The 27,848-nt window shown below is 46.7% G+C and overlaps 1 protein-coding gene across 1 annotated transcript; it reads right to left on the minus strand.

The window, feature by feature from the left end:
- Positions 1 to 5,114: 5,114 nt before the first annotated feature.
- CD207 (CD207 molecule) lies at positions 5,115 to 10,823 on the minus strand. The gene is made up of 6 exons (XM_061155662.1): positions 10,407 to 10,823; positions 10,193 to 10,309; positions 8,448 to 8,822; positions 7,737 to 7,888; positions 7,006 to 7,124; positions 5,115 to 6,524 (listed from the first exon to the last, which is right to left on the minus strand). Exons 1-6 carry the CDS (start codon positions 10,480 to 10,482, stop codon positions 6,374 to 6,376), a joined length of 990 nt encoding a protein of 329 aa, XP_061011645.1. The 5' UTR covers positions 10,483 to 10,823; the 3' UTR covers positions 5,115 to 6,373.
- Between the last annotated feature and the right edge of the window lie 17,025 nt (positions 10,824 to 27,848).

The following is a 27,848-nucleotide window of genomic DNA, read 5'->3' on the forward strand; positions in this document are numbered from 1 at the left end:
TCCAGCTTCCATGGTAGAGAAGCCAGGCCGAACGTGCCTCCTCCTGTGGCCAGGCCGGGAGAGCAACTTGGGTCCAGCCTGTGTCATCAATGGCCAGTGTCCACACAGCCACAGCCAGCCAGGGGCACAGCCCGTCTGCAGGGTGAGGAGAGGAGGGCTTGCCTATGCCCAGCTCATGATGCCACAGTAATGTGGGGATATGTGTGTGTGTGTATGATATGTGTGTTGTGTGAAATATGTGTGTATGTGTATATTTGTGTGTGTATATGGATGTGTGTATGTGTCCATACCTATGTGTGTTTAGGTGCATATGGACTTCCCAAGTGACTTCATGGTAAAGAATCCACCTGCCAATGCAGGAGCCACAGGAGACCCAGGTTCCATCCCTGGGTCAGGAAGATCCCCTAGAGGAGGCCGTGGGAACCCACTCCAGCAGTCTTGCCAGGATAATCCCATGGACCAAGGAGTCTAGCAAGATACCCATGGGGTCACAAATAGTCGGACGTGACTGAAGTGACTGATCACATATGTTTATATGCCTGTGAATATGTGTAGGTGATGTGTATGTATATGTGTATGTGTGTTTATGTGTGTATATGTGTGCTGTGTGTGCATATGTATGTATATGTGTGTGTGTTTGGGTGGTGTATGTGTGAGTGAAGAATGCAGATCCACCATCCACCATCCTGCCACCTCCTGGCAGTTGAAAGCTAAGGAGAGAGGAGAAGACACAGGAAAATGTAAAGTCAGTCACCAGCTCTGCCTGAGACGCCAGGAGTGTCCATGTGGGAGGGGGGCTGCTAGAGGTACCCTCAAGAGCCTTATCAGACGTCCAGGGGTGGCAGTGGAAAAGAAAGGGCCTGCCTTGGTTTCTGTTTCCCCACATACAGGAAGGGCCCACATCAGCTAACTCAGGACCTGTTTCCTGGGACTGAGAAGCTGACAGAGCTTCCAAAGCAGAACTGTAGAGAGCCCTTGCTCAGCTGTAAGGATGGAGACTGGGGTGGGAAGGGTCATAGTCCTCCAGGCCTGGTCAGCAGGACTCCTCCTCTTACCCCCTCCCCTGCGCCCAAGCCCTTCCCACTCCAGGCTCCCAGCTTTCATTTCTCCTACAAGAGCATCATCTGCCAGCAGGAAGAAGCACCAAGAAGTTACTACATCCTTGCAGAGTATTTCTCTCTTTCGGGCCAGAAAAAGTCAAATGGCTATCTGATCCCTTAACACCAGAGCCACTCATCGGTGGGGACCTCTCACACTGGTTTTCCCTGTCTCTGCCGAGTGGTACGGGGCTGTCTTCCTGGAGATGCAGATCCTTAGCTTCAGATGCTCCAGAAGCTTTCTATCCTCCATATCAACCCCTGACAGCACAGGGTGATCAGCTGGGAGTGGCGGGCCCCTCCCAGAAGTGTCAGGCTGGCTGGCTGCCGCAAGGGTGGCGCCAGGAACCTCAGCAGCCAGGCTCTCCGGCCTTCACTCTGCTGCTCAACCCTCTGTGTCTCGCCTACCCTCACCTCTGCACCTTTCTCTTTTCTCTGCAAGATATATTCCCTGTGTGCTCCTCCTCTCTGCCTCACAGCCTCTGCGTATTCCGAGTTTCTGCAGCTGCCCCGTGGTGATCCCGCCAGCCTTTCTCTAACTCAGGGCCTTCCAGCTTGACTTCTCTCTGTTAACTGCTTCAATCCCCAGGTGTTTCCAGGTTCAAATTCTCTCCTAGAAAAGTGGTCAGATAGTCCCACACCTCCCTTCACATCAGAACCAATCAGAGATTCCTCGCTACCCTTGTTCTGATTGTTTCTTATTTACCCCAGTGGTGAGTGTCTCAGTCGACCCAGGCTGCTAAAACAAAAACATCATGAACTAAGAGGCTTACACAAGAGAAATTTCTTTCTCCCAGTTCTGGAGGCTGGGAAATCCAAGGTCAGGATGCTGTGGACACAGTTCCTGGGGAGGGCTCTCTTTCTCTTTTGCAGAGAGCCTTCTTACTGTAAACGTAGAAAGCAGAGAGAGGTAAGCTCTCAGTCTCTTCCTATAAGGGCACTAATCACATCGTGAGGACTTCACTCTGGTAACTTCAGTCAGTTCAGTTGCTCAGTCGTGTCCAACTCTTTGCGACCCCATGAATCGCAGCACACCAGGCCTCCCTGTCCATCACCAACTCCCGGAGCTTATTCAAACTCATGCCCATCGAGTCGGTGATGCCATCCAGCCATCTCATCCTCTGTCGTCCCCTTCTCCTCCTGCCCCCAATCCCTCCCAGCATCAGGGTCTTTTCCAAAGAGTCAAGTCTTCGCATGAGGTGGCCAAAGTATTGGAGTTTCAGCTTCAGAATCAGTCCTTCCAATGAACACCCAGGACTGATCTCCTTTAGAATGGACTGGTTGGATCTCCTTGCAGTCCAAGGAACTCTCAAGAGTCTTCTCCAACACCATAGTTCAAAAGCATCAATTTTTCGGCACTCAGCTTTCCTCACAGTCCAACTCTCACATCCACACATGACCACTGGAAAAACCACAGCCTTGACCAGATGGACTTTTGTTGGTAAAGTAATGTCTCTGCTTTTTAACATGCTATCTAGGTTGGTCATAACTTAATTACCTCCAAAAGGCTCCATCTCCTAACATTATCCCATTGGGATTAGGATTTTAACATGAGAATTGTGAGGGAGTGGGTTCAATCAGTCCATAGCAGTGAGGGAGGCATTTCTTGCCCCAGACAGTACAAGGTGGCCAAACGCATGGCATCTTACACCGGACACATGAGACTCACAGCATCTTATTAGTCACACATAGTCACAGTCTGGAGGAGGACACTGGACACCATGCCAGGCCACATGGGGTTACACCTGAAACCAGAGGGAACCAGCAAGGGCTGTGGGAGGCAGGCTTTGCAGCAGCAAGACGATAAGGTGCCCCTGGTTCCTGCAAGAGGACATGACTGACTTGTTTGAATAATTTCTGTACTGGCAGGTTAGAGGAACCCAATAGGTTGAAAACTGGATGGAGATCAGCTGGTCCAGTCAAGGGGAACTGGCCAGGTCAGGGAACACATCTGGTGAGAGTGGAGGAACCCATAGTTAGGCTTTGGGGGCCCTGTAAGACCCCAAAAGTGGCAACCCACTCCAGTACTCTTGCCTGGAAAATCCCATGGACGGAGGAAGCTGGTAGGCTGCAGTCCATGGGGTCGCTAAGAGTCGGACACAACTGAGCAACTTCACTTTCACTTTTCACTTTCATGCGTTGGAAAAGGAAATGGCAACCCACTCCAGTGATCTTGCATGGAGAATCCCAGGGACGGGGGAGCCTGGTGGGCTGCCATCTATGAGGTCGCACAGAGTCGGACATGACTGAAGCGACTTAGCAGCAGCAGCAGCAGCAGCAAGACCCAAAAAATGTCATGGCAATAAGTGAAATTTTAGGTCTTACAATGCAAATCTTTGAATCCAGTGCCCTAGTGACAAGTGCCTACCTTGGGGAGGAAGCTGGAGTGTGGGGCAGGGTCACAGGCTACTCAATACAGCAGCTCAGGAACTTACTTGGTGATCCAGTGGTTGAGACTCTGCCTGCCAATGCAGGGCACACGGGTCCAATCCCTGGTCTGGGAAGATTCCACATGCTGCAGAGCAACTAAGCCCATACTCAGCAAACACTGAAGCCTCGGGCTTCCCTGGTAGTTCAGCTGATAAAGAATCTGCCTGCAGTGCAGGAGACCCCAGTTCAATTCCTGGGTTGGGAAGATCCCCTGGAGAAGGGATAGACTACCCACTCTAGTATTCTTGGGTTTCCCTGGTGGCTCAGATGGTAAAGAATCTGACTGCAATGCAGAAGACCTGGGTTCGATTCCTGGGGTGGGAAGAGCCCCTGGAGGAGGGCATGGCAACCCACTCTAGTGTTCTTGCCTGGAGAATCCCCATGGACAGAGGAGCCTGGCAGGTTACAGTCCGTGGGGTCATACAGTCTATGACTGAGTGACTAAGCACAGCACAGCACAGTGGGCCTAGAACCCATGCTCCAAAAAAAAGAAGCCACGGAGTGAGAAGCCCACTCCCCACAACCAGAGAGAAGGCCCCGCTCACCTAGAGAAAGCCTGTGTGCAGCAACAAAGACCCAGCACTGCCAAAAGTAAACAAATAAATAAAACATGTATATTACCATTTGTAAAATAGATGACCAGTGCAGGTTCGACGCATGTAGCAAGGCACTCAAAACCAGTGCTCTGGGACAACCAAGAGGGGTAGGGTGGGGAGCGATGTGGGAGGGGCGTTCAGGATGGGGAACACGTGTGCACCCATGGCTGATGCGTGTCGATGTGTGGCAAAAACCATCACGATATTGTAAAGTAATTATCCTCCAATTAAAATAAATTAATTAAAAAATGAAATAAAACCACATCAAAAAGTGAATAAAAAGTAGTCATCCAGGAAATAATTTTTTAAAATTTTTAATTATAAAGAACACACAAAACATGGCAGCCCAGACATGGTGACTGACAGGTCAGGCGTGACAGTAGAGTGGAGAGCAGAGTCGGGTTTGGAAACACAATGGGATAGTTCCCTAGAGGCAGCTCTGAGCCTACAGCTTGTATTTCATCTCTCCATCAGCTAGTGCTGTGAGCAGGTAGTTGACACCGGGAAGAAGTAATATTCTCCCGTAATTTGCCACTTCAAATTATGAAGAGTAAGGACAGCCAAGTATTTCTTAGAGAAGATGCAGATACCTTCCGGGCCCACACAGCCTAGCCTGTGTGATCGCCGGTCTTCACTTCCCTGATGTGCCCCTACCCCCCAGACTTCAGACGTCCCTGGAGCTTTGGACAAATGCTCTCATATGAGCCCCATCACTGACTGTTCATTCCTCATCATCACCACATTTTTTAAAAGCCCATATGCCCCCTGTTCCTTCAAGCTTCCTCCTAATATCCCTCCACTTCAGCCTCTTCACAACCATAACACCACTCTGCTGGTCACAGTCACTGAAGAAAAACATCCTCCCTGCCCAGGACCCTAAAGACGGCATCTAACGAGGACCCCAAGGAGAGGAGGGCCACTCTGCTGAGCCTGCCATGCATTCACAGAGCACCCCTTTCTGCTTCCTCTCTGCTCCACTCTGGTGCAGCCTGGATTCCTGCTTCGGCCCCTGGATGGCAGATTTGGACGTGGTGGCTGTGATCAGGGTCTCTGTGAAGAATGGGAGATCTGACGCATCTCCCCATCCAGTGCAAAGCCAGAGAACAGAAGCTGGTCTACGAATGTCTAAGAAGAAAGACCATCCAGAGGGTGGTGACACACCAGACACTGCAGTCCTATTCGGCTGCATTTCAGTAAAAACCAAAGATAAGTACTGCTCATGTTTTATGGCATTTCCAGGGCTGGGACTTTCTGACTGTTATTTGAACCCCTAAATGTTTCCTGAGGACACCCCAGAACTTCATATCCAGTGGAGCAAATGTCCCCTCCACCCCACACATCCACCTGTACCCCCAGGAAGAAAATGTTCCCAGGCAGCATTTTATTCTAATGAAGCTGGGGTACCCTCTCCACTGAAGGCCGCTTCCCCCGACCCCTGGGGAGAGAGGAGATGCAGAAGAAAGAGAAGGCCCAGGGACCAAGGCAGAGGAGCTGGGCAGACAGACTGGGACCCGGGGAGCAGCACCCAGCAAGTGATGGGTAGGGAGAAGCACGTGGATACTGGTCTAGGTCTGCAGAGACACGTTTCCATTCAGCCCGTGACCTGAACCAGTCAAGCCTATCCCAGGGAGGAAGGGGCTCAGGTCTCAGAGGATAAGGATGACGGGGGCCATGGGTACAAGGCATGAACAGGGCCTACCAAGAGCAGAGCTCTTCCCACTGAGAACACTTAGGAAGGCAACTGGGAATTCTGGGGTATCAGCTGGAAATGCCCAGAGTCTCAGTCTCTGGAGAATCGCTGGGATGGTCGTACACAAATTTCACCCAGTGAAGCTGAGGCTTCTCCAAAGGGACAGACCCCCCGCCCAGGGTGCTGCCCCAGATGGTGTATCATGGTCCATCTCACTGGGGCAGTGCAAACTTCTCATTCTCTCTACCCTCACCTCCACATTTCAACCCAAGATATCCTTTCCACTTCATCTGCCTTTGAAGCTGAAGTGGAAAGGATATCCACTATATCCTTTGGCCAGAGAATTCCCAGCCAAGACAGATGGACTCTGGGAAAGGATATCCACTGTGAGGCCAGAGAATTCCCAGCCAAGGCAGATGGACTCTGGGATGCCTTCAGGACAATTTTAAAGCATGAAAAATTAAGGTTCAAAATCACCTTGGAGGACAAGGGAGAGAGGAGCATTTCCTTGACTTCAATGAGCATTGGAGCTTAAAGTGCTAGCACAGGGGCCAGTCCGGTCATGGATCTGATGGTTTATAGGATCGCTTACAGATGAAAAGAAATGTATTGTCACAGGAGGCATCATTCCATGACCGCAGTGCGGAAGTCTTTAGGTTGACACAGTGTTCGTTGTTCCCATAGTTGTTGGGCTCACCTGGAATCCAGAACCTACCAAAGGAAAAAACAAAGCAAAATGCATTTCCAGGGAATGAATAAGAGACTTCAACCCCAGTTTTCGGCTAGGGTGGTAGGGTTGCAAGTTTTTTCATGCCTGAGAGGAAGAGGACCAGTCATCCGTCAACCTCTGAGCCTGCAATCTCCCCCCAGCTTAGGGCCACACCAGCCCGCCACCCTCAAGGCCCTAGAGGAACCCACAGCGCAAAGACCTAGATTTAGAATGAGGTCCCTGCCAAGGCTGAGTGCACGGCCGTGCTGCCAAACCCCAGAGGGCATGGAGAAGCCGTGGATTTGTCCCCAGTTCCACAGCCAATCAGTGGCAGAGATCAGCTAGATCTCTGGTCAATGCTCCTGCTGATCAAGGACAGGAAGAAAGGCAAACCCTGGGGTCAGTGGGACTCTCCCCCCACTCTTCGTGCCCCGGACCCAGCCCAAGAAAGTCAGCCTGGGACAGCGGGTTCTGAGGACTTACTTCTCACTCTGGACCTTGTTGTACGGAGTGCCATCCACCCAGTGCCAGTCCCCCTCGCTCCCTGCCTTGGTCAGGCCGATCCAGTAGGGAAGTCCGCCTGCCGTCCTGTAGAGAAACTCCTGCAGGAAGACAGTAGGCACAGACAAGGCGTCAGAGCATCTGTCTCTCTGGGCATCTTCACCCTCGGCCACAGCCCCTGCACCCTCAGACACAGGGTTGGGACTCCATCCTGACTCTGACTCTGACCCGCTCTGCTGGCCCACTTAAGATGAAAGGATCTTGTTTAATATTCTGTCTCACCAGGTAGAAGATTTCTTGGGCTAGATGGTGTCATTAAGGCTATTCACAAATATTTCTATTTTTCTGGGCACATGGAAAGGCTGCACTATCCTGCCCTCTTTGAAGCTACAAATACTGCATCGTGTGTTTGGCCAATGAAATGTGTTGTTTCCAGGCTTTAAGGGCCAACGTGTATCATGTTCCCTTTTCTCACCTCAGCAATTGTGGAAACGTGTGTTGATACGAAATCTCCTCTGGCCTAATCCCTTAAGTAGCCACAAGGAGCAAAACCCCTTGCTGGCCCTTGGTGGACACGGAGTGTGTAAGTGAGAAGTGATTGTGAAGAATTACTGATATTTGGGAATATTTGTCAATGAAGCATCATATTGCCCATCCTGTCTGATACAGCTATCAATATACCCCCTTCCTAGTGCCCACGGGACAGCACTCACCTGTTCACTCTCTGAGGTCACCGAGGTCAGGTGGGAGTTCCTGGATATACAGATCTGCTGGGCACTGTACCAGGTCTTCGAGATTTGAGAAAAGTAATAGAAGTGCCCCCTGAAGTACTTCCAGCCTTGAGAAACCACCTGGAGAATGTCATCTGGGAACAAGGGTGAAATGTGAACTCTGGTGTTCCTGCTTTCTCTGGTGCTGGGTGGGTGGGAGTATCTGAGCAGGATCCCAGACATACAGTGAATGGGGCTGGGCTCTGGGGTCCGTTGGTCCTTGTGTAGGAGCATGGGGACAGTCCCTCAGATCCTGAAAGTCTGAGATTGGTAGAGTCTCTGGGCTCAGAGAGGGGAGAGTGAGAGAGGATGGATCAAGAACCTGTCTCTCCATTGACCATCACAAGTGGCTGAGCCCCTGAGCCCTAGGCAGGAGCTGCTGGAAAATGGTGAGGTTTGGACCCAGACAGAGAGACTCCCTATGTCTTCATATTCTGTGGCTTGGTGTGGGAGCCCCGGCTGGTCCCTGGTCCCTTCTCTCCTGAACAGCCCCCAAGCCCTCCCCAACTCCAGTGCTGAGCCCCTCTCTTCTAAACTTTCCAGCCATGCCCATGCTTTCCTCCACACACACCAGCCCAATGGCATCATGCCTGAGATTAATAAGGTCCCACGGGCTACTGGCCAACTTGCAATGCTCTTTTCTGGGTCACTTACTTTGCTGTTGAAGCAATTTGCTGATACTCTCCAAACCGCTCTGGAGTTCCCGGACCTTTGCATTTAAAGCACTGGCTTTATCCAAATCTTGTTTTAGCTCTGGGATTTGGGCATTTAACTCATCGACTGCTTTCCAACTACTTGCTAGCACCTGCAGCTGTGCACTGGCTTCCTTCAAGCCTGTTTCCAACCTCCGGATCTGAGAACTTATGCGATCCAAGCTGGCATTCACCACCTGGACCTGAATGCCCACTGCCACCAGGCCACCTCTGTTCCTCTTGATCTCAGAACTCAGGGAGCTGATGTTGTCCACACGAGCTTTCAGCAACTGGGCATTGGTCTTGACATCTGATATTGTGCCCATGAACCAGGGATCTGAATTTGAGGAAGTCAAGAGGTCAGCTGCAGGGACCCTCAGGGACTGGAGTGGGGTGTTCCCAGGGTAATGAAAGGAAGGGGAGGGAAGGTATGGGCTCAAGCTTCCCAAGGACCCAGCCCAAGGAGCAGCTGCCTACCCTCTATTCAGTCACAATGTATTCATTCAACAAACATGGGATGGACACCTTCCATGTGCCAGGGACTCTGGCAGATGCAGATCATGCAAAGATTGGTAAATCACGGGATCTCTGTTTGAGGCTCTCATAGGTAAGGAGAAGAGAGGATTAGAATCCAGTCCTATATTTACTTTGCATGTTCAAGGCACATTTGGTAATGAGATGCCTCCAGTCACCCCCTTGTCATCCTTCTCATGTCACGCTGGGCCCCATCACTTGACTCCCAGCCCTCTCTTTCCAGAGACCCCCACAGAGCCCAACAGCTAGGGAAGCACCGTCCCCCCCATGACTGTCCATAGGTCCCTCACGGCCATCAGAGGGGCCAGCCATGAAGACTTCTTGTCTGGAGGTGATTTCTTCTCCAGAGGAAAACGAGAAGGGAGAATTATGAAACCACTTCTCCTCTTCCCTTGTCCTACCCACTGTTACTGTCTGCTCAGGCTACAGGCTCAGGCCACAGAAGAAACCAAAGTATACCAGTGGACTAAAAGCAGGGGAGATTCTACTCAGAGCCTCTAAGTCCAAGTCCAAGTGTGTCCTGGGGCCTTGAAGGGAGAAGACAGATGTTCCCTCTGTCTGCTATCTGGAGACCTAATGAGAGGAAGAAGCTTCTACCAGTAGCAGAGGCCAAGCAGGCTTGGCAAAGCAGGAAGAAGAAGAAAGATAAGTCACACATCCAGTGAAGAAGTAGGGCATCTCCCTTGACATGATCTTTGTGGGAGCAGGAGAGTGAAAAGAGCAAGAAAGGGTCCTGTGGGGTGGGGGGAGGTGTTCCCCAACCCTAACCTGGCCTAGTCAGTTGGGGATGAAGGTACAGTTGGGACCCCGCCCCTCATGGGGTCAGCAATCATTATACTCACTGTTGGGGATTCACCACAAGGCTCTGAATCAAAGGGACACAGAGCTCGGAGAGGAAGGAGAAAAGTGACCCAGGATGAAGATGGGATGAACCTTTCCTGGGAACGAAAGAGCATACCTTTGAGCACAGGCATGCTGATCCCAGTGAGGAAAATCTCCCCGGAATTGGAAAGGAAGGAGAAGCAGCTGGTCTTACTGCCAACTCTCTGACTGCACATGGAAAGAGGAGGAAACAAGACACATGAAAAAGCCAGAGGCGGGAGAGCCCATCAGAGAGGGGAAGGACCCCTGGCCTTGGGGGAAGACCGAGCCAGGTCAAAGCTGGGGACTTACAGAGAATGGCCTGCAGCAGGACAGAGGTGACCATGACCAGCGTCAGGAAGACGACCACAGTGCGGACCGTGAGGAGTCTCCCCAGAACCTGGGACGGACATGTCTTGGGAGGAGGGTCTGCAGGAAGCAGAGGAGAGCGTTTGGTGAAGGAGCAGCCAGCTGCAAGTTTGCCCACAGAGCCCTGAGCAGGCTCTGAGCAGAGGCTGATGCTTGCCTTGAGGCCAAAGGGAGACGTTCTGTTTGTCCACTGTGAAGTGCGCGTCAAGGACCTCGCTGTCAGCAGTCTTCATCCTGCACGCTCACCCTGGTGGGACAGGTGCTCCCAGCCAGCTGTCTCCCCAAAGACCTTTTATCCAGACAAAAAGGGAAGTGACCCCCAGAGTTCGTTATGTCATCCCAAAGTTCCCCATTCCTGGCTTAGGTACCTTGCCTCTCCTAGGCTACAGACCAGTCCGCTCCTCAGAAGTCTGACTTCGCAAGAAGAGGCCATCATTTTCTCTGGGTATCTGTTACATGGACATTTTAACCATCTTGTCCTCAGACTAAGCTTTCTCTCTTATAAGATGGCCCTCATCCATCATCCAGCCAGCCATCCTTTCACCTCACAAATACATGTTGAGTGCCTTCGATGTACCAGGCACTGGACCAGGACTGAGCCACAAAACTGAATAATCATGGCCCTTACACTCAAACAGTTCACCCATCTTCATCCTGTGTCCTTTTTCTCCTTCCTCTCTGAGTTCTGTTTCCCTTCGATTCTGTCTAGTAGAAAAGAAAGTGAAAGTGTCAGTTGCTCAGTCATGTCCGACCCTTTGGGACCCCACGAACTGTAGGCCACCAGGCTCCTCTGTCCATGGAATTCTCCAGGCAAGAACACTGAAGAGGGTTGCCATTCCCTTCTCCACGGATCTTCCTGATGCAGAGATCAAACCCCGGTCTCATGCACTGCAGGCAGATTCGTTACTGTCTCTGCCACCAGAGAAGCCAGAAAAGAAAGACCTGAGCAAATAAATGACAATACTTCCCCTGTGGCTCAGTGGTAAAGAATCTGCCTGCAATGCAAGAGACACCAGAGATGCGGGTTGATCACTGGGTCAGGGAGATCCCCAGGAGGAAGGCATGGCAACCCACTCCAGTATTCTTGCCTGGAGAATCCCATGAACAGAGGAGCCTGGCAGGCTATGCTCCATAGGGTCACAAAGAGTCGTACACAACTGAACATGCTCACACACACAGGGTGATAAACTTACTGATAGAAGAATATGCACAAATCGAAGGAAGTACAGAGACTGGAGCAATGGTAAAACGTTCCAAGTAGAGAGACTAGCATATTCAGAAGTATGGTGTGCCTGGGGAGTTGTAAGTGGTTTGGCACTGTTAGAGTGTAAAGTATATGACTAGAGTGGGGAGGGCATGAGCTAAGGGGGCACTTGGGGTCAGATCATAAGGACCCTTTTGGGTCATGTTAAGGAGCTTTAACTCTGGCTTATGGGTGATGTGGAGCCAGTGAAAGACTTTAGGCAGTAGAGAGACAAGGACAGGAACATTGAAGAAAGATCACTCTGACTACGGTAAGAAGCAGAGATCAGGGTGTGGGGGGGTCTGGAAGCAGGGAGACCAGTAAGGAGACCACTGCAATAAAATGTTCAACTTTCTGTTGTTAAGGCATCTTAGTTGATCTGTGCCATGTCACTTCAGTCATGTCCGACTCTGTGCGACCCTATGGACTGTAGCCTGCCAGGCTCCTTTGTCCATGGGATTCTCCAGGCAAGAATACTGGAGTGGGTTGCTAAGTCCTCCTCCAGGGGATCTTCTTGATCTAGGGATTGAACCAGCCTCTCTTAAGTCTCCTGCATTGGCGGACGGGTTCTTTACCACTAGCGCCACCTGGGAAGCCAGTATCCCTTTGTAAAATGGGACTTGAGATTCAAAAGTACATGGAAGAGTGGGGTTCTCCTCTCTGCTTCCTGCACTCGTGAGGGTCTCAGACAAAGTGGGAAGGATCAGCAACATCAGACCAGGAGCTGTTCTTTCATTCATGAGAGATGCCCAGGACAGAGAGCGGATGATTCGGTGCCCCTCTCTGAGGGACTGTTTTCTTCTGGGAAGCCTCTCATACTTTGAAGAGGTCTGGCAAATCTGAGAAACCTGGTACAAAACATATTCTAAACAAATATTCCCTGGAAGATAGAAAAGAGAGGAGAGAAGAGATGAAGAGAAAGAAAAAAGGAAGGAAGTTCAGATAATTGGATGGATGGATGGTTGAATGGATGGACAGAAAGTGGATGTACGAAAGGATGGGTAGATGGATGGATGGGTGGGTGGAAGACGGATGGATGCATGAAAGAGAAATGAATGGAATAGGTGATGGCTAATCATGACTCAACTCTGAAATTCCAGACTGTGGACTGGAATCTCTCTCTTGGAAGCCACTGCATTTTTCTACAGCCTCCAACTGTAAAAGCATGAGTCAAGAGTGATTTTAAATCTTATCCAAATATGCCTACAACTCTGGCCACAGGACTAGGAAGCTGACCTGGCCTCACTGACTCTGAGCCGGTGGAGTTGGAGAACAGGTTGGTGTCAGGGACCAAGGTTGGAAGTTAAATGATCAGGACCAAGGAAATAACTCTACTTGCAGGGGCTTCTGATGCCTTTGATATTTGAGAGGATCCCACCTCCCTGTCTGACCAGTTCATTGCACTTATAGGCCCCTTGCAGCTCCCTCTGCAGGCTGAGAAGGCCTCAAACGGGAGCTGTTTCTGACCAGTTGAGGGAAACCAAAGAGGACTCCACACCATACTTTCCAAGTGCTGGGAAGGAAGCTGAGTCACAGAATTGTGCCCCTATCGTTCTGTTTCACTTCCTCCCTCTCCAAATAGCATCCAGGCCTGCCCCACTGTCTGCTCTAAGCTTTGACATTAGCTAACTCCCTGCCAGCCTCTGAACATTGATAACCATGCCCACTCTCTTAAAGTTGCTCATCTAGTTGAAGAGCCTTGGTTCTACCAGGGCTTAGCAGGAGTGAGAATGTTCTGTTTCTGGGCTCTCCTGCTTGTTCCCCAGTCTAATCCCAGAGTTCCCTCAGCCTTTCTGCTCCTGGTTCCTGGCCCCACATCCTCAGCCCAGGGCCTGGAGACGGAGAGGAATCCAGGTTACTCAAGACCCTGGTAGAAAGTGCCCTTGGGGTCCTGGTCTCCTTCCGAGGCACTTGAGAGAGAGCAGCTACCACAGAACACTAGGGAATGTCTGACCATTTCCCTTTCTGTTGAGAAGTTGATTTCCCTCAAACCTCTGCTGGTACATAGCATGAGCTATTGATGGAACGCCCATGTGCCCTCCCAGTGGCCCCAGGAAAGGGTCTGGAAGCCTCGCCAAGATGGGACAGGACTCCGTAGAGAAGAAGGGGCTGGGATTGGGGGCATCTACTCAGAGTGGTGGAAATGGAAGCCGCAGGTAGATGTTCTGCTGATCGCTAGACAAAAGGCTGATCCAGCATGAGGAAGCTGGGCAAGAAGCAACCACAATTTTGTGGGCCCTCTGGGGTTTCAGAGACAATTTCTGTAAAAGCCTCAGCCATAAGGAGTTTCATTTCTCATTTTGCAGGAAAGTTGTGGATCACGAGCTACCTTCCTCTAATCATGCTTATCCGCAGGTATTTCCTAAGGTCTCCCTGGGTGCCCTAAGTCTCTCCTGGCCTAACAGCCCAGAGGAGAAAAGAGGAAGAGAAAAGACCAAGCAGAAGGCAAGTGCCCCAGCCTCACTTTCCAGCCAGGAAAGTAGGCTGTTCTCCTGGACACTCAGGAGATCCCTGCTCTTCCAAACAGAGGAGGAGTTTTGGGTCAGGTCCAGAGCGACCAAAAATCACTACAGTGATGAGAGACAGGAAGTCGGTGCTCAACTTTCTGTTTCCCCACTGCCATGCTCCCAGGGTTCTAAGACCTTCTCTGGATAAAAATGGAAGAAGGAAACAGTCTGATCGCTTTCCCCTTCTCTGGCTGGGACTCTCCTCATGCATGAAGGTGGACTGTGGGCATAATCAATGGGAGTAGAAAAGAGATTCGGGCCGTTTGACATGTCCCAGCAATGCTGATAGTCATCTCCAAGGCATGGTGATCCAAGTCCTTCCATCCAAGGCACAGAGGAAACTAGAGTGGACATCAAACCAGGGAGAGGGGATGGGGGAATAGAGGAGGGGTGGAGGAGAGGGGAGAATGAAGTGAGAAAGCAGATGGTTACAACAGCTGAGCAGACTGCTCCACGGGCTTCACAGGGGACTCCTGTGTGTAATGTGATGAGGGATCTGACCAGCTGATCCCAGATGCCAAAAGATGTCATGCCATCCTCTGGACATGTGCCCTGGGAACAGGGGATGGGACAGAGAAACCAAGAAGAAAGAAATGGAAGGGGGGCCCTTCATGCATCCTGTCCCCTAGAATGCCTGCTCTGCACCAGCTGCAAGGAGAAAGCCAGCCATGGACCCGTCCCTCAGAAGCAGTGCTTCTCTTGGGAAAACATAGCGTCTATCATCACAGGGAGAAGGGAAGAGTCTCTCAAGACTGAAAATGGCTGCAGACACTGCACAGGGCCTCCCCAGCTCCCCCCTGATGCTGGGAATGAGCTCCTCTTTTTTAGAACATTGGATGAGGGCACTGTTTCTCTGGCACAGTGACCATGGCTAGACCTCAGTAAGCAGACAGTTCCATCTGGCCCGATCATAATAGTGTGGTATGGGTATGGGTGAGCGGCCTGGCTGCTGGGAAGGATGACTGTGTTCCAGGCAGAGGAGGCTGCTCTCAACTACCCAGGTCAAAGAGCCCTTGCCTGTGACTTTAGTGAGAAGGACAAATTCAAAGCTATAAACGGCCTCTGGGGAAAAGTATGCAAATCTTATTTTTGTATCTTTTCTTTTTTAATGGTACTCATTATAGAAAATAAACCAGGTGAGCAAAAAGGGGAAAAAAAAAATTATCTACCATACAGGAAAAAAACCATAGGTATACACACAGCTCATTCTTCACATCTACATGTATATGTAGATTCATTTACATCTGTACCCACGTTATTGTTGCTGTTCTTTCGTCATTAAGTCGTGTCCGACTCTGCGACCCCACGGACTGTAGCCCGCCAGGCTCCTCCGTCCATGGAATTCTCCAGGCAAGAAGACTGGAGTGGGTTGCCCTTTCCTCCTCCAGGGGATCTTCCTGACCCAGGGATCGAACCCAAGTCTCTTATGTCTCTAGCATTGGCAGGCGGGTTCTTTACCACTAGCACCACCTAAGAAACCCTAATCTATATCCATAGTGATATCCAACTATAACTTGCATATATTTATATAATATTTATATATATATATTTATATAGTATAGTATATATAGACAGCTCCTATGTCTTCTCCCCAGCGTTCTTCCCATCTCCATTTCTGATACGTAGAGTTAGTTCCCCCTCCTTTGGGAATCTATGCCTCCTTCTTAACCCCTACAATGCTTGGCTCAGAGCCAGCATCCATTGGCAGGTTGAGTTTTTATTACAATTCATTACTCTGACATTGAGTCTTCTGTCTCCTGCTTCCATTTCTAAGACCTCTTACATTGGGCCCACTCAGATAATCCAGGATAGTCTCCCTGTCTTAAAGTCAGCTTATTTTTTATTATATTTATTTGGGGGGGTGAGGGCATGCAGCATGGCTTGCAGGATCTTAGTTCCCCAGCCAGAGACTGAACCCACACCCTAGGCAGTGAAAACGCCAGGTCCTAATCACCAGACCTCCAGGGAATTCCCAAAGCCAGCTCATTAGCAGCCATAGCTTCACTTTACCATGTAACTTAATATACTTCCCGTTTCTGAGATTGGGATGTGGACATTTTTGTGGCCATTACTGTACTTACCAAGCTTCCTCCCTCTATTAAGTTAGTGTGGCCTTAATAGAACCATTCAGAAAGTTTGGTATTTATCCCTGAAGTTTGAGAGATAGAGTCTGATACTTGACATGTGGATGAAAGGTCTAAGGCTTTCAGTGGGTGATAATAAATAGGTAAATAAACTGTGGTACTTCTAAACAATGAAATATTATTCAGCACTAAAAAGAAATGAGCTATCATGTTACTGGAAGGAAAACGATACATAGATCAATGAAACAGAAATGAGAGCCCAGAAATAAACTACACATATATGGACAATTAATTTATACAGAGAATCAAAGAACATATAAGAGAAAGAATGTGTGCTTAGTCTCTCAGTTGTATCCAGCTCTTTGAGACCCCATGGACTGTAGGGGATTCTCCAGACAAGAATACTGGAGTAGGTTGCCATGCCCTCCTCCAGGGAATCTTCCCGACCCAGGGATGGAACCCAGGTCTCCCACATTACAGGCGGATTCTTTACCATCTAAGCCACCAGGGAAACCCAAGAACACTGAAGTGGGTAGTCTATACCAGGCGATAGTCTCTTCAATAAATGATATTGAGAAAACTGGACAGCCTCATACAAAAGAAAAAGAAAGAAAGAAACTAGACCACTATTTCACACTATAGGTAAAAATCAACTGAAACTGGATTAAAAGACTTAACTGTAAGCCATAAAGTTCCTAGAAGAAAACATAAGCAGTACACACTTTGACTTCAGTCGTAGCAATATCTTTCCAGAAATGTTTCCTCAAACAAGGGAAACAAAAGCAAAAATAAACAAGTGGAACTACATCAAACTAAAAAACTGCTGCACAGCAAAGGAAATCATCAACAAAATGAAAAGATAGGTAACCAAATGGGAGGAGATATTTGTACATGATATATCTGATAAGGCATTAATATCCAAAATATATAAAGAATTTATACAACCCAAAAACAATAACAAAAATCAACTTGGTTAAAAAAAATGGGTAGAGTTGCTGAACAGACATTTTCCCAAATAAGACATACAGATGGACAACAGGCACATGAAAAGATGTTCAGCATCACTATTTGTCAGGGAAATGCAAATCAAAACTACAGTGAGGTATCACTTCATACCTGTTAAAATCAATCAATCAATCAATCAATTCAGTCGCTCAGTCATGTCCAACTCTTTGCGACCCCATGCCAGGCCTCCCTGTCCATCACCAACTCCCGGAGTCCACCCAAACCCATGTCCATTGAGTCGGTGATGCTGTCTAACCATCTCATCCTCTGTCATCCCCTTCTCCTCCTGCCCTCAATCTTTCCCAGCATCAGGGTCTTTTCAAATGAGTCAGGTCTTCACATCAGGTGGCCAAAGTATTGGAGTTTCAGCTTCAACATCAGTCCTTCCAGTGGACACCCAGGACTGATCTCCTTTAGGATGGACTGGTTGGATCTCCTTGAATGGCTATTATCAAAAAAAGCAAGAAATAACAAGTGTTGGTGAGGATAAGGAGAAAAGGGAATGCCAATAGGCTATTGGCAGGAATGTAAATTAGAGCAGTTATTACAGAAAACAATGTAGAGATTCCTCCAAAAACCAAGAATAGAATATCATGTGGCCCAGCTTTTCCACTACTGTGTATTTATCCAAAGAATTCAAAATCACTAATTCAAAAAGATATATGAGGACCTCCCTGGTGGTCTAGTGGTTAAGAATCCATCTGCCAATGCAGGGGACACAGGTTTATCCCTGGTCCAGGAAGATCCCACACGCCCCAAGGCGACTAAGCCTGTGTGCCCTAAGTACTGAGCCTGCACACCTAGAGCGCATGCTGTAGAAAAGCCACCCCAAGGAGAAGCCTGCATACCACAACAAAGAGTAGCCCCCATTCTCTGCAACTAGACAGAGCCCACATGCAGCAACTAAGACCCAGTACAGCCAAAAATGAATAAATAAAAATAAAATTATAAAAAGATATGCACACCCCTATGTTCACTGTAGCATCATTTACAATAGCCAAATTATGGAAACAACTTAACTGCCATCAATGGATAAAGCAGCTTCATGTGGTATAAATATATACATAATGGCATACTACTCAGCCAAATAAAAGATGAAATCTTGCCATTTCCAACAACATAGATGACACTAAGTGAAATAAGTGAGACGGTGAAAGAGAAATGCAATATGATGTCACTCATATGTGGGTGAAAAAAATAAACAAAAACAAAAAATAAATGAACAGACCAAACCAAAGGAAAACAAGCAAACAGACACAGAGAATAGAGTAGTGATTGCCAGAGAGGAAGGGCCAGGAGGGAGGATGAAATGGGTCAGGGGGGTCCACTGTATGGTGATGGATGGAAACTAAATTTTGAGTATTTTCCTTCCCATAAAAAATGTATATTATTTTTAATAGATCCCTAGGATTATAACTATAATGATTTATGTAACCAGTTCCTTGTTAGTAAACAATCAGAATGCTTTCCATCGCTCAGCACTATGAACAGCCTTACAGAGAATCTCCTTCAGTAATGTCTCAGTACTGTATCCATAATTTTTCCTTGGGATAAATTCTTGCAAGCATAGTTGCTGGACCAAAACATATATCTTTTAACAAATAAGATTTATGATAAGTTTTGACAAATAATGCTCTAAAAAATTTGTATACAATATTAACAGAACAGTTCATTTCCCCTGGACCGTCATCAACAGTGGGAATGAGTAATTCCTTTTTATGGACCAACATAATAGTCAATTTTTATACTGCATTTTCTTGATCACTAGTGAGACTACTGAAGACTTCATGTGTTTTCTCCGACATGTTATTGTCTTTTGTGGATGGAGTTTATTATTATTATCATCTTCATGATTTGTAAGCATGTTTGAAATATTGAGGCTATTAAACAATTGTCATATGCTAAAAAAAAAAAACTTAGCTATGATGGAAAGCCACCAGTTACCGCCGTGAACAGAGAAAGGACAAGAAGTGAAAGTGGACGTAGCCTCAGCCTATGTGGAGAAAGAAGGAACACGCAGAAGGGAATCCACAGAACCGAAACTGTCCCCTTCACCACACGGACAAGGCATTAGCACTAGTAAATGAATCACCAGTCAGCACTAGTTAACTGGTCAGCAAAGAGAAACTGAGGAACTGTGACGACAACAACAGCATAACTGTGGCACATATTTTATAGTTTATTCATCCATATTTCACACTGCTCCTGCCCAGGTCCCCTCCCCCAGAAGCGAGGGGGTATGGAATGAGAGCTGACCTTTCACCTCCATGAATAATACATAAGTAACTTGTACAATAATCATTTAGTACTTCACCTCATGGATCCTGCTTGGCCATTGGAGTAAAATTGCCAGTATCCAGAGTAAGTAAAATCCAGCAAGTGTCCAGTTCTGTCTTAACGGGACTTTTTTGTGCTGCATGAACTACTGAAACCTGTGCCCAAACCCACAAAAAAAGAACAAGACCTCCAAAAAACCAAAACTCCATGGTAATATCTCTAATACCACAAAGGGACATTTGTCCCCCACAAACTAAAATCATTACGCCAAGAAATGATAAAATCCCAACGTATGGCCACATTCTCATAAATTGTAACACAGTTCACTTTATACACCAAGTTGGTTCCCTCCAACTTGCTTTTTCAACCTTAACTACAGGCTTCTTTTCCCAAATATTTCCATTCTGAAGGGCACTTTTCAGAATGTAAACAAGATAACTGCTCTTGGCAGCAATTTTATACTTTTAGTTTCTTTTCCCATCTTACTGAGGTTACCAACTTCTTTTTCCCTCATTTAGCTCTCCAGCTGGCCCTTCAGCTGGGTCAGTCTCACCAAAAGAACCTAAAACTTTCATTTGCTTCCTGCTGCTCACTAGAGATGTCCCTGAAACTGCTGCTTCAACCTAGAATGCTTAGAACAAGTGTCTTTCATCATATTTCTAAGGGGAACATCCCCAGAGAAGTGGCTAAGCTTGCCTGTCATTCATCCATTCAGGCATCCATTTATCCATCCAGTGAAATGTATCGTGTGCCTGTACACCAAACTCTGTGATGGATGCTGAGAACTCAACCTTGAACAGAACAGCTATGGTACCTGCCCTGTAGGGGAGTGCAATTCTCTCTGGATAATTCTTGGTATCTTGCAAGTAAGAAAAATAAATTATATCCCTGATTAAGCCTGAAGCAGTGACAAAAGAAAAATGTAGCTTGAAATGGTGTAAAACATGGCATTTTTCCAAACTGCTTTTATTTAAAACATAGTATAAAGATATAGGTCCATGCTTGCATTTCCTACAAATAAATCTACTTCTCACTATATATCTGACTCTCAACCACAGGAGAACTGCATGCTCACTGCCCTCGCCCAGAGCTCTCTTCTGTAGGAGCGATGGAGGAAAAGGAGAGCTGTGCATCTGAGATCTAGGGCAGTGGTCCCCACTCTCAGAGCATGTTTGTAAAGATGCCAGCACCCCACCTGCAGAGATCCTGGCTTAACTGGTTTGGGTTGGGACTCAGGCATCAATATCTTTATTAACTCGAAGTGAGTCCCACATGCAGCCAAGGCTTGAAAACCATCAATCCAGTGTAAAATCATGAGTCCTGGGATGAAACTCTGGCTCTGCCACTTCCTAGTTGGGTGGGTGATCTGGGACCCTCTCCATCACCTGTGCCAGTTCAAATCAAGTAAGATAATGCTGTGTGGAAACATCTTGCTTAGTGCCGCGTGACAAGAGCTGCCCAGTCTGAAACACTGTATGTTACCACTTACATTCAGGATCTAAAAAATATACAAACTAGTGAATATGACAAAAAAGAAGCAGACTCACAGATACAGAGAACAAGCTAGTGGTCACCAGTGGGGAGAAGGAGAAGGGGATGGGCAATATAGGGGCAGGGGATTAAGAGGCACAAATCATTAGGTATAAAATAATCTACAAGGATATGTTGCACAACATGGGAAATATAGGCAATAGTTTATAACTATAGATGGAATATAACTTTTAAGTATTTTGAATAACTATATTGTACACCTGCAACTCATATAATATTGTACAGCAACTATGCTTAAATAAAAAAACATAATAAAAAAGAAAATATACTTTAAAAAGAAAAAAGAAAGAGTTGCCCAGTCTGGATGATTATTGAATGAAGATGACTGGCAGCGTTTGTCCAGAGTTAAGGGTCTTGAACCAGAACTGGAAAAAGAAGAGAGCCACCTTGTGGCCAAAAGAACCAACCTCTAGCCTCAGTAGTTTAACTGCTCTAAGGCTGCAAGGGTCTAGAGAAGGACGCAGAGCCTGTCAGTCACACACGTGGAGAAGAAAACAGGTGCCCAGAGAATCAAAAACACACCCAGAACCTCTCACCAGAGCCAATCAGATACCACCACCGTGACTGAGACCATAATATGTGGTTTCAGAGATACGGGAGAGTCTTCAAGGGACATCTTGGGAGTCCTCTCATAGCCAACCTCCCTGATGCTGCCCCATTTTCCACATGTCGAATCTAAGAGCAAGGGGTTGTGAAAGTGAAAGTCGCTCAGTCGTGTCCAACTCTTTGCAACCCTGTGGACTATACAGTCCATGGAATTCTCCAGGCCAGAATACTGGAGTGGGTAGCCATTCCCCTCACCAGGGGATCTTCCCAACCCAGGGATTGAACCCAGGTCTCCTGCATTGCAGGTGGACTCTTTACCAGCTGAGCCACAAACATCCCATAAATTGCTGTGCTGTGAAAGTTGCTCAGTCGTGTCCACTCTGTGTGACCCCATGGACTATAGCCTGCCAGGCTCTTCTGTCCATGGAATTCTCCAGGCCAGAATACTGGAGTGGGTAACCGTTCCCTTCTCCAGGGGATCTTCCCGACCCAGGAATAGAACTGAGGACTCCCGCACTGCTGAAGGATTCTTTACCAACTGAGCTATCAGGGGAGTCCTCCCTACCAGTAAATTCCTTTTCTGCTTAAATTATGTAAACATGGGCTTATGTTTCCCATCAAGAACCCTGAGTGTCATACCCGTCAAAATAGCTCCTTTCTTCCTAAGATGGATCCAGTTTTCCCAAAGTGTTGCAGAGAACACTAGCCCAGAAATATGTTTTGCCCAAAAAGGGATCCAAAATTAAGTAAGTTTGGTAAATATTCCATGCTCTGTGGCTTTCTTAGAGATTCATGGTAACTGTGATCTTATTAAAGATTCTGAGACACTATGTGTTAAGAAAAGCTGTTTAACATTGTTCATACCAGAATTTCCATTACCATTTTTCTTTTACACTTACTTGATGGATGACACTTCTCACTGAGAAACACTGCCCTGAAGCTATGAAAGGAAGATTCTGAAAGAGACTCCAGTTCCCTCAGATTTCCAAGTTCTAGTTTGCTCTGAGGTCTTGTCACTTCCCCAGTGTAATTACAGAAAGACTCATTAGCCCCTTCACAAGTGTCCATGCTAAGCAGAGAATATCTGCATCATTCTGTTGACTAATATGTACCTTCACCATTAATTTCAGATGCTTCCTGTGTTTGACATTAATAAAGTGTTTTATTCTGGGGTCTGTTGAGGGCCTCTCTAGTCTGTTTCATTCACCTAAGAATTCTTTCAATATACCAAACTAATCATTTCTTTACACAATATTTTAAAATGTGGCAGGCCCCCTTTATTAACATTTTTATTAGTTAAACTTTTCTTAGCCATTCTTTTTTTCTTTCTTTCTTTCTTTTTTTTCTTTTCTGTGCGACCCCATAGACGGCAGCCCACCAGGCTCCCCCGTCCCTGGGATTCTCCAGGCAAGAACACTGGAGTGGGTTGCCATTTCCTTCTCCTTCTTAGCCATTCTTAATTTGTTCTTTCAAATTATCTTTGGCAGGTTACAGAAACAAAGTCCTATTGAGAGTTTAAGCAAAGCTGAATTTTAGTAAATTCAGTAATTTTAGTAATACTGTAAAATAACTTAGGAAGATTTGGTATCCTTAAAAATAATCTTCATACTGAGATGTACATGAAGTTTCTCTATTCTCTTTATATCTGTCAGTGAACATTTTTCAGTTTTAATGGAAGTCCCAACTTTCTTTTAAGAGAAGACAGAATTATTATTTGCATGACATCATTTTTACCTATGAAATGGGAAATAAGCATCCGGAAGATTTATCTAAATTGAAAAGAGAGTTTAAAAATCATATGGACAAAAATAGTCCACATGAATAACTTTCCTGTATACCAAAAATAACCCATTGAAAATATGGCTATGCAGTAAAATTGAGAGCATTCCAGATATATTTAGGAACAGAATTAACAGAACTGGGTAATGGGTTTGGTATAGTGTGTGGCAGGATTAATGAAATTTTTCGGAATGCTGTATGGCCTGCTTTTGCCCTACCAACACTCTCCAGGAGAATCACGTTGGATTGTATAATCTCATTGCAATTTTAGAGTCCAAACTGTTGCCTCCAGATAACACTTTTCAAAGTTCCCGGCATTTCCTACTTTCAACACTGCTGGTGTGACCTTAGGCTACTTTTGTTCATTTTGGTTGGGGACAGTGGGTTTGGTTAACTATTCGGCTCCTAGAAAACCACAAGTTTCTTTGTGACTATCTCTCACTCCTTTCTGGTTGTTAGATGAATTAGAAGGAAAAGATCATTTACTGGAATTTACTAAGAAAGATCATCTGCTTGGATTTGAATACAGGAAACTTAGAGGCAGTTGAGTATTTACAATAGCATAGAGGAGAATGAGAGTTGGACCATAAAAAAAGCTGAGCACTGCCGAGCTGATGCTTTCTCATTGTGGTGCTGGAGCAGACTCTCGAAGTTCCCTTGGACAGCAAGGAGATCAAACCACCATCCTAAAGGAAATCAGCCCTGAATACTCATTGTAAAGACTGATGCTGAAGCTAAAGCTCCAATACTTTGGCTGCCTGACATGAAGAGCCGACTCATTGGAAAAAAAACCCTGGTGCTGGGAAAGATTGAAGGCAAAAGGCAAACAGGGCGGCAGAGGATGACATGGGTTAGATAGCATCACCAACTCAATGGACACGAGTTTGAGCAAACTCTGGGAGTTAATGAAGGACACGGAAGCCTGGCATGCTGCAGTCCATGGGGTGGCAAAGATTTGGACACAACTTAGTGACTGAACAACAACAGAGAAGAATGAAAGGGGAAATTCGTCAGAGACGAGGAAACGGAACAGCAAGCTCTGAGACCACATACTCATAGCAGCCTATGGTCCAAAGTGCTTCTGTAAATTTCATACGCTCTCAGATCCTCTGAATAAGGAACGTACACACGGAGGCAGGCAGGGAAATGCCAAAGGCCCTTCCCTGGACTAACTTAAAACCTTGCAAGTATGCACTCAGAAAAATATATACACGTATCAGTGTAAATATTGTTTTCAGGGCACCAAACTATTGAGTGACAACCAATTAGATAGTGGACTTTCAAGAGTTAAAGGTTAGGGCTTCCCTGGTGGCTCAGCGGTAAAGAATCCGCTTGCCATTGCAGGAAACACGTTTGATCCCTTACCCAGGAGGATCCCACTTGCCTCAGAGAAACTAAGACAGTACACCACAACTGAGCCCGAGTTCTGGAGCCTGCATGCAGCACCTGCTGAAGCCTGCGCGCCCTCGAGCCCATGTTCCACAAGAGGAAGCCCGCAATGAGAAGCCCGAGCAAACACAAGTGAAGAGTAGTCTCCGCCCACCGCAACTAGAGAAAACGCCTGCATAGCAACATAGACCCAGCACGGCCAAAAATAAAAAGATAAATAAAAATAAAATTATTTTTTAAAAAGAGTTAAAGTGCATAACAGTCTCTGAAGTCCAGCATCCTAAAAGACTCCTTTGTTACATGAAAACAGCATTCTACACTTTCAACAAGTCTTCTCACTGGCAGGAGGATAAATCCAATGCTCTTTGTGAATATTCTCAATACATCTCTTTATCAGGACTCACGTTAACTAGGTCTGCTTTCCTGTAGTTTTGTAGGAGGGAATATTGTCTCCTTAAATTTCCAAGATCTTTATTTTATGAGCACCATGCTCAAAGTTAAACTTATTGTCAAGGTTAAGTTCATTAGCCCAGGAGAAAAGGAAAATTCTAAGAAACTTCAATATTGAAGGGGGGAGGGTAAAAGAGAATTTCAAATGAATAGAATATATAATGTTGTGCTCATAGATGTTTAACAACTGATCCTCTGGTTATAGAGGAGAAACTCTCTTATATAATATTTGCCAGTTACTTTTGTAGATTGTTGTTGGACTTCAAGGAGATCAAACCAGTCAACCCTAAAGAACATGAACCTAAAGGAAATCAACCCTGAATATTCATTGGAAGGACTGTTGCTGAAGCTGAAGCTCCAATACTTTGGCTACCTGATGTGACGAGTTGACTCATTGGAAAAGACCCTGATGCTGGGAAAGATCGAAGACAAAAGGAGAAGAGGGTGGCAGAGGAGGAGATGGTTAGATAGCGTCATCGACTCAATGGACATGAATTTGAGCAGACTCTAGGAGATACTGGAGGACAGAGAAGATTGGCGGGCTGCAGTCCATGGGGTTGCAAAGAGTCAGACATGTCAGTCATTCAGTCTAAACTTAAGTTTTAAAGACTGAAAAATTACAACAAACACCGCTACCTTATGTGGTTTTCTCTAACCTTGCTTTCCAGGAAGGAAAAGGGAAGATTCAGATGTAGGTCTGACAGAACATCAGAGATACTGTCAAATGTCATCAAGGAGACTCAGAGTGGGGAAAAGATGCAAAGACTCAGTATAAAATAGAGGAAACCAGTCCCCATTCTTAGAATTTATTTGTCCATTTATACCAATTTCCGCCAACAATGTGCTATTGCTTGTTTTAGGTTCTCTCTGTAGATTCCAGAAGAACCGTTTCTCTTCCCTGGCTGCACTTCCCCCTACCCTGACCACTGCCTGATGTGGGCATCTTTCCCTTTCCTTGGTGTGACGTCTGGTCACGTTCTCCAGAGACGGTGACCTGGCAGGGAAATCCCCTGGTTCCTGGGTGCTGGCTCCAGGAAAGCCCCTGGTTCCAGGGACAAGAACCATGAGGACCACAAAGGCCCCATGTTTGGTCACCAGAGAGATGGGTGAGGAACCAGATACATACTACAAGAAACAAAAACCCTTTCTGTGGGTGTGGCAACTTCAAGGGCCCGGGGACATTTCTGTGGTGTATGGGGAGTAATGAGATGCATAATGGGATTTTAAAACATAAATCTGACCAAGTCCGTTGCTTCAAAGGGATTCTCCCTTGATGCCCATTACCCTTAAAAGAAAATAAAAAATCTTTATCATCTCTAACAGATCCACTCAAGATCTGACACTTGTCTGTCTCTGCATTCCCATCTCTCACCATTCCTTCCCCCAGCCCTCTTTATGTTTTGAAACATGTCAAACCTGTTTCTTCCTTTTGGATTTGAATTGTATATGTTGATATGTATGCATAATATGCATGTGTGTGTGTGCGTGCTAAGTCGTGTCCAACTCTGCGACCCCCTGGACTGTGACTCGCCAGGCTCTTCTATCTATGGGATTCTCCAGGCAGGAATACTGAAGTAAGTTGTCATTTCCTTCTCCAAGGGATCTTCCCAACCCAGGGATCAGACCCTCATCTCATGCATTTCCTGCATTAGCAGGCAGATTCTTTGCCACTGCATAGATTCTTTGCCATGTACTACATACGTACATGGGAAACCCATGTACGTATGTATATATACATATTTTCTCTTGCTGGACCATCTGAAAGTAAATTTCAGCCTTGTACTATTATTTAATACTTCAGTACTTATCTTCTAAAAATAAATACAATCTCTCTATAATCATAATACCATTGCCACACCCAAGGAATATAGCATGGCTGCAATATCTAAGCTGTATATGAATGTCTAAAATCAAAGTCCCTTGTACAGGGGAGTTTCCTGACTCTTGGATCCAGTTAAGGTTGGTTCATTGTGTTTGACTGTCATGCTTCTGTAGTTTCCTATAACATACAATAGCCTCACCACCCCCACCATCACTCACACACCTCTTTTGATCGTTCATGCCATTAACACTGTAGAAAGTTAAGGCCACTTGCTTATAGAGCACCACTGATTCTGGATGTGTCAGATTGTTTCCTCATAATTAGATTCAAGTTATGGCTTTCTTTTTTAAAAAAAATTCTGTCAGTGCAACTTGACAGCCCCTACTGGGGATGATGTTGAGAGGTGACTGAACCAGGAACCCAGGATGTGTGCATCAGATGTGGCCTAGCCTGGCCTGCAGGTGTTCCCTGCAGGGCTCAACCCTGTAGCTGCTCCTAAACCCTCCCAGCTGGAACGAAAGAATTTTCCGGGCCAACAAGTGCTCCGGAGCTCCTGGGGCCAAGTGTTTATTGTCTTCTGACAGTGATACCTGAGCCCTGGGGCAAACATGTCTTGATGGAGGACATAGAAAGTAAGAAGCAGCTCTATACAAAAGCCCACATTCTGGGGACCCCTCACCAAGACCAAGAAGATGCCCCATTATTAGGTGAAGAGATTATTTCTTGCCAGTGTCAGCCCTGGGTGTATGCTTAAGGTCTCCATTGTGAGACCATGAACCAGATATGTCACATGCCTGTGATACCAGCCACACCCAGCTGGTGTGCAGAGGATGATGCCTTCAGGTGTGACCTCTGAGGGGCTGGGTTCCAGTCCACTGAGATGGCTCAGGATCTTCTAGTGGTGTCTTTAGCCATCCAGGAATTTGGCTAGGTCTAGTTTCAGACT

The sequence above is a fragment of the Dama dama genome, chromosome 11 (assembly GCF_033118175.1).
Source record: "Dama dama isolate Ldn47 chromosome 11, ASM3311817v1, whole genome shotgun sequence".
In the NCBI taxonomy this organism is placed as follows: domain Eukaryota; kingdom Metazoa; phylum Chordata; class Mammalia; order Artiodactyla; family Cervidae; genus Dama; species Dama dama.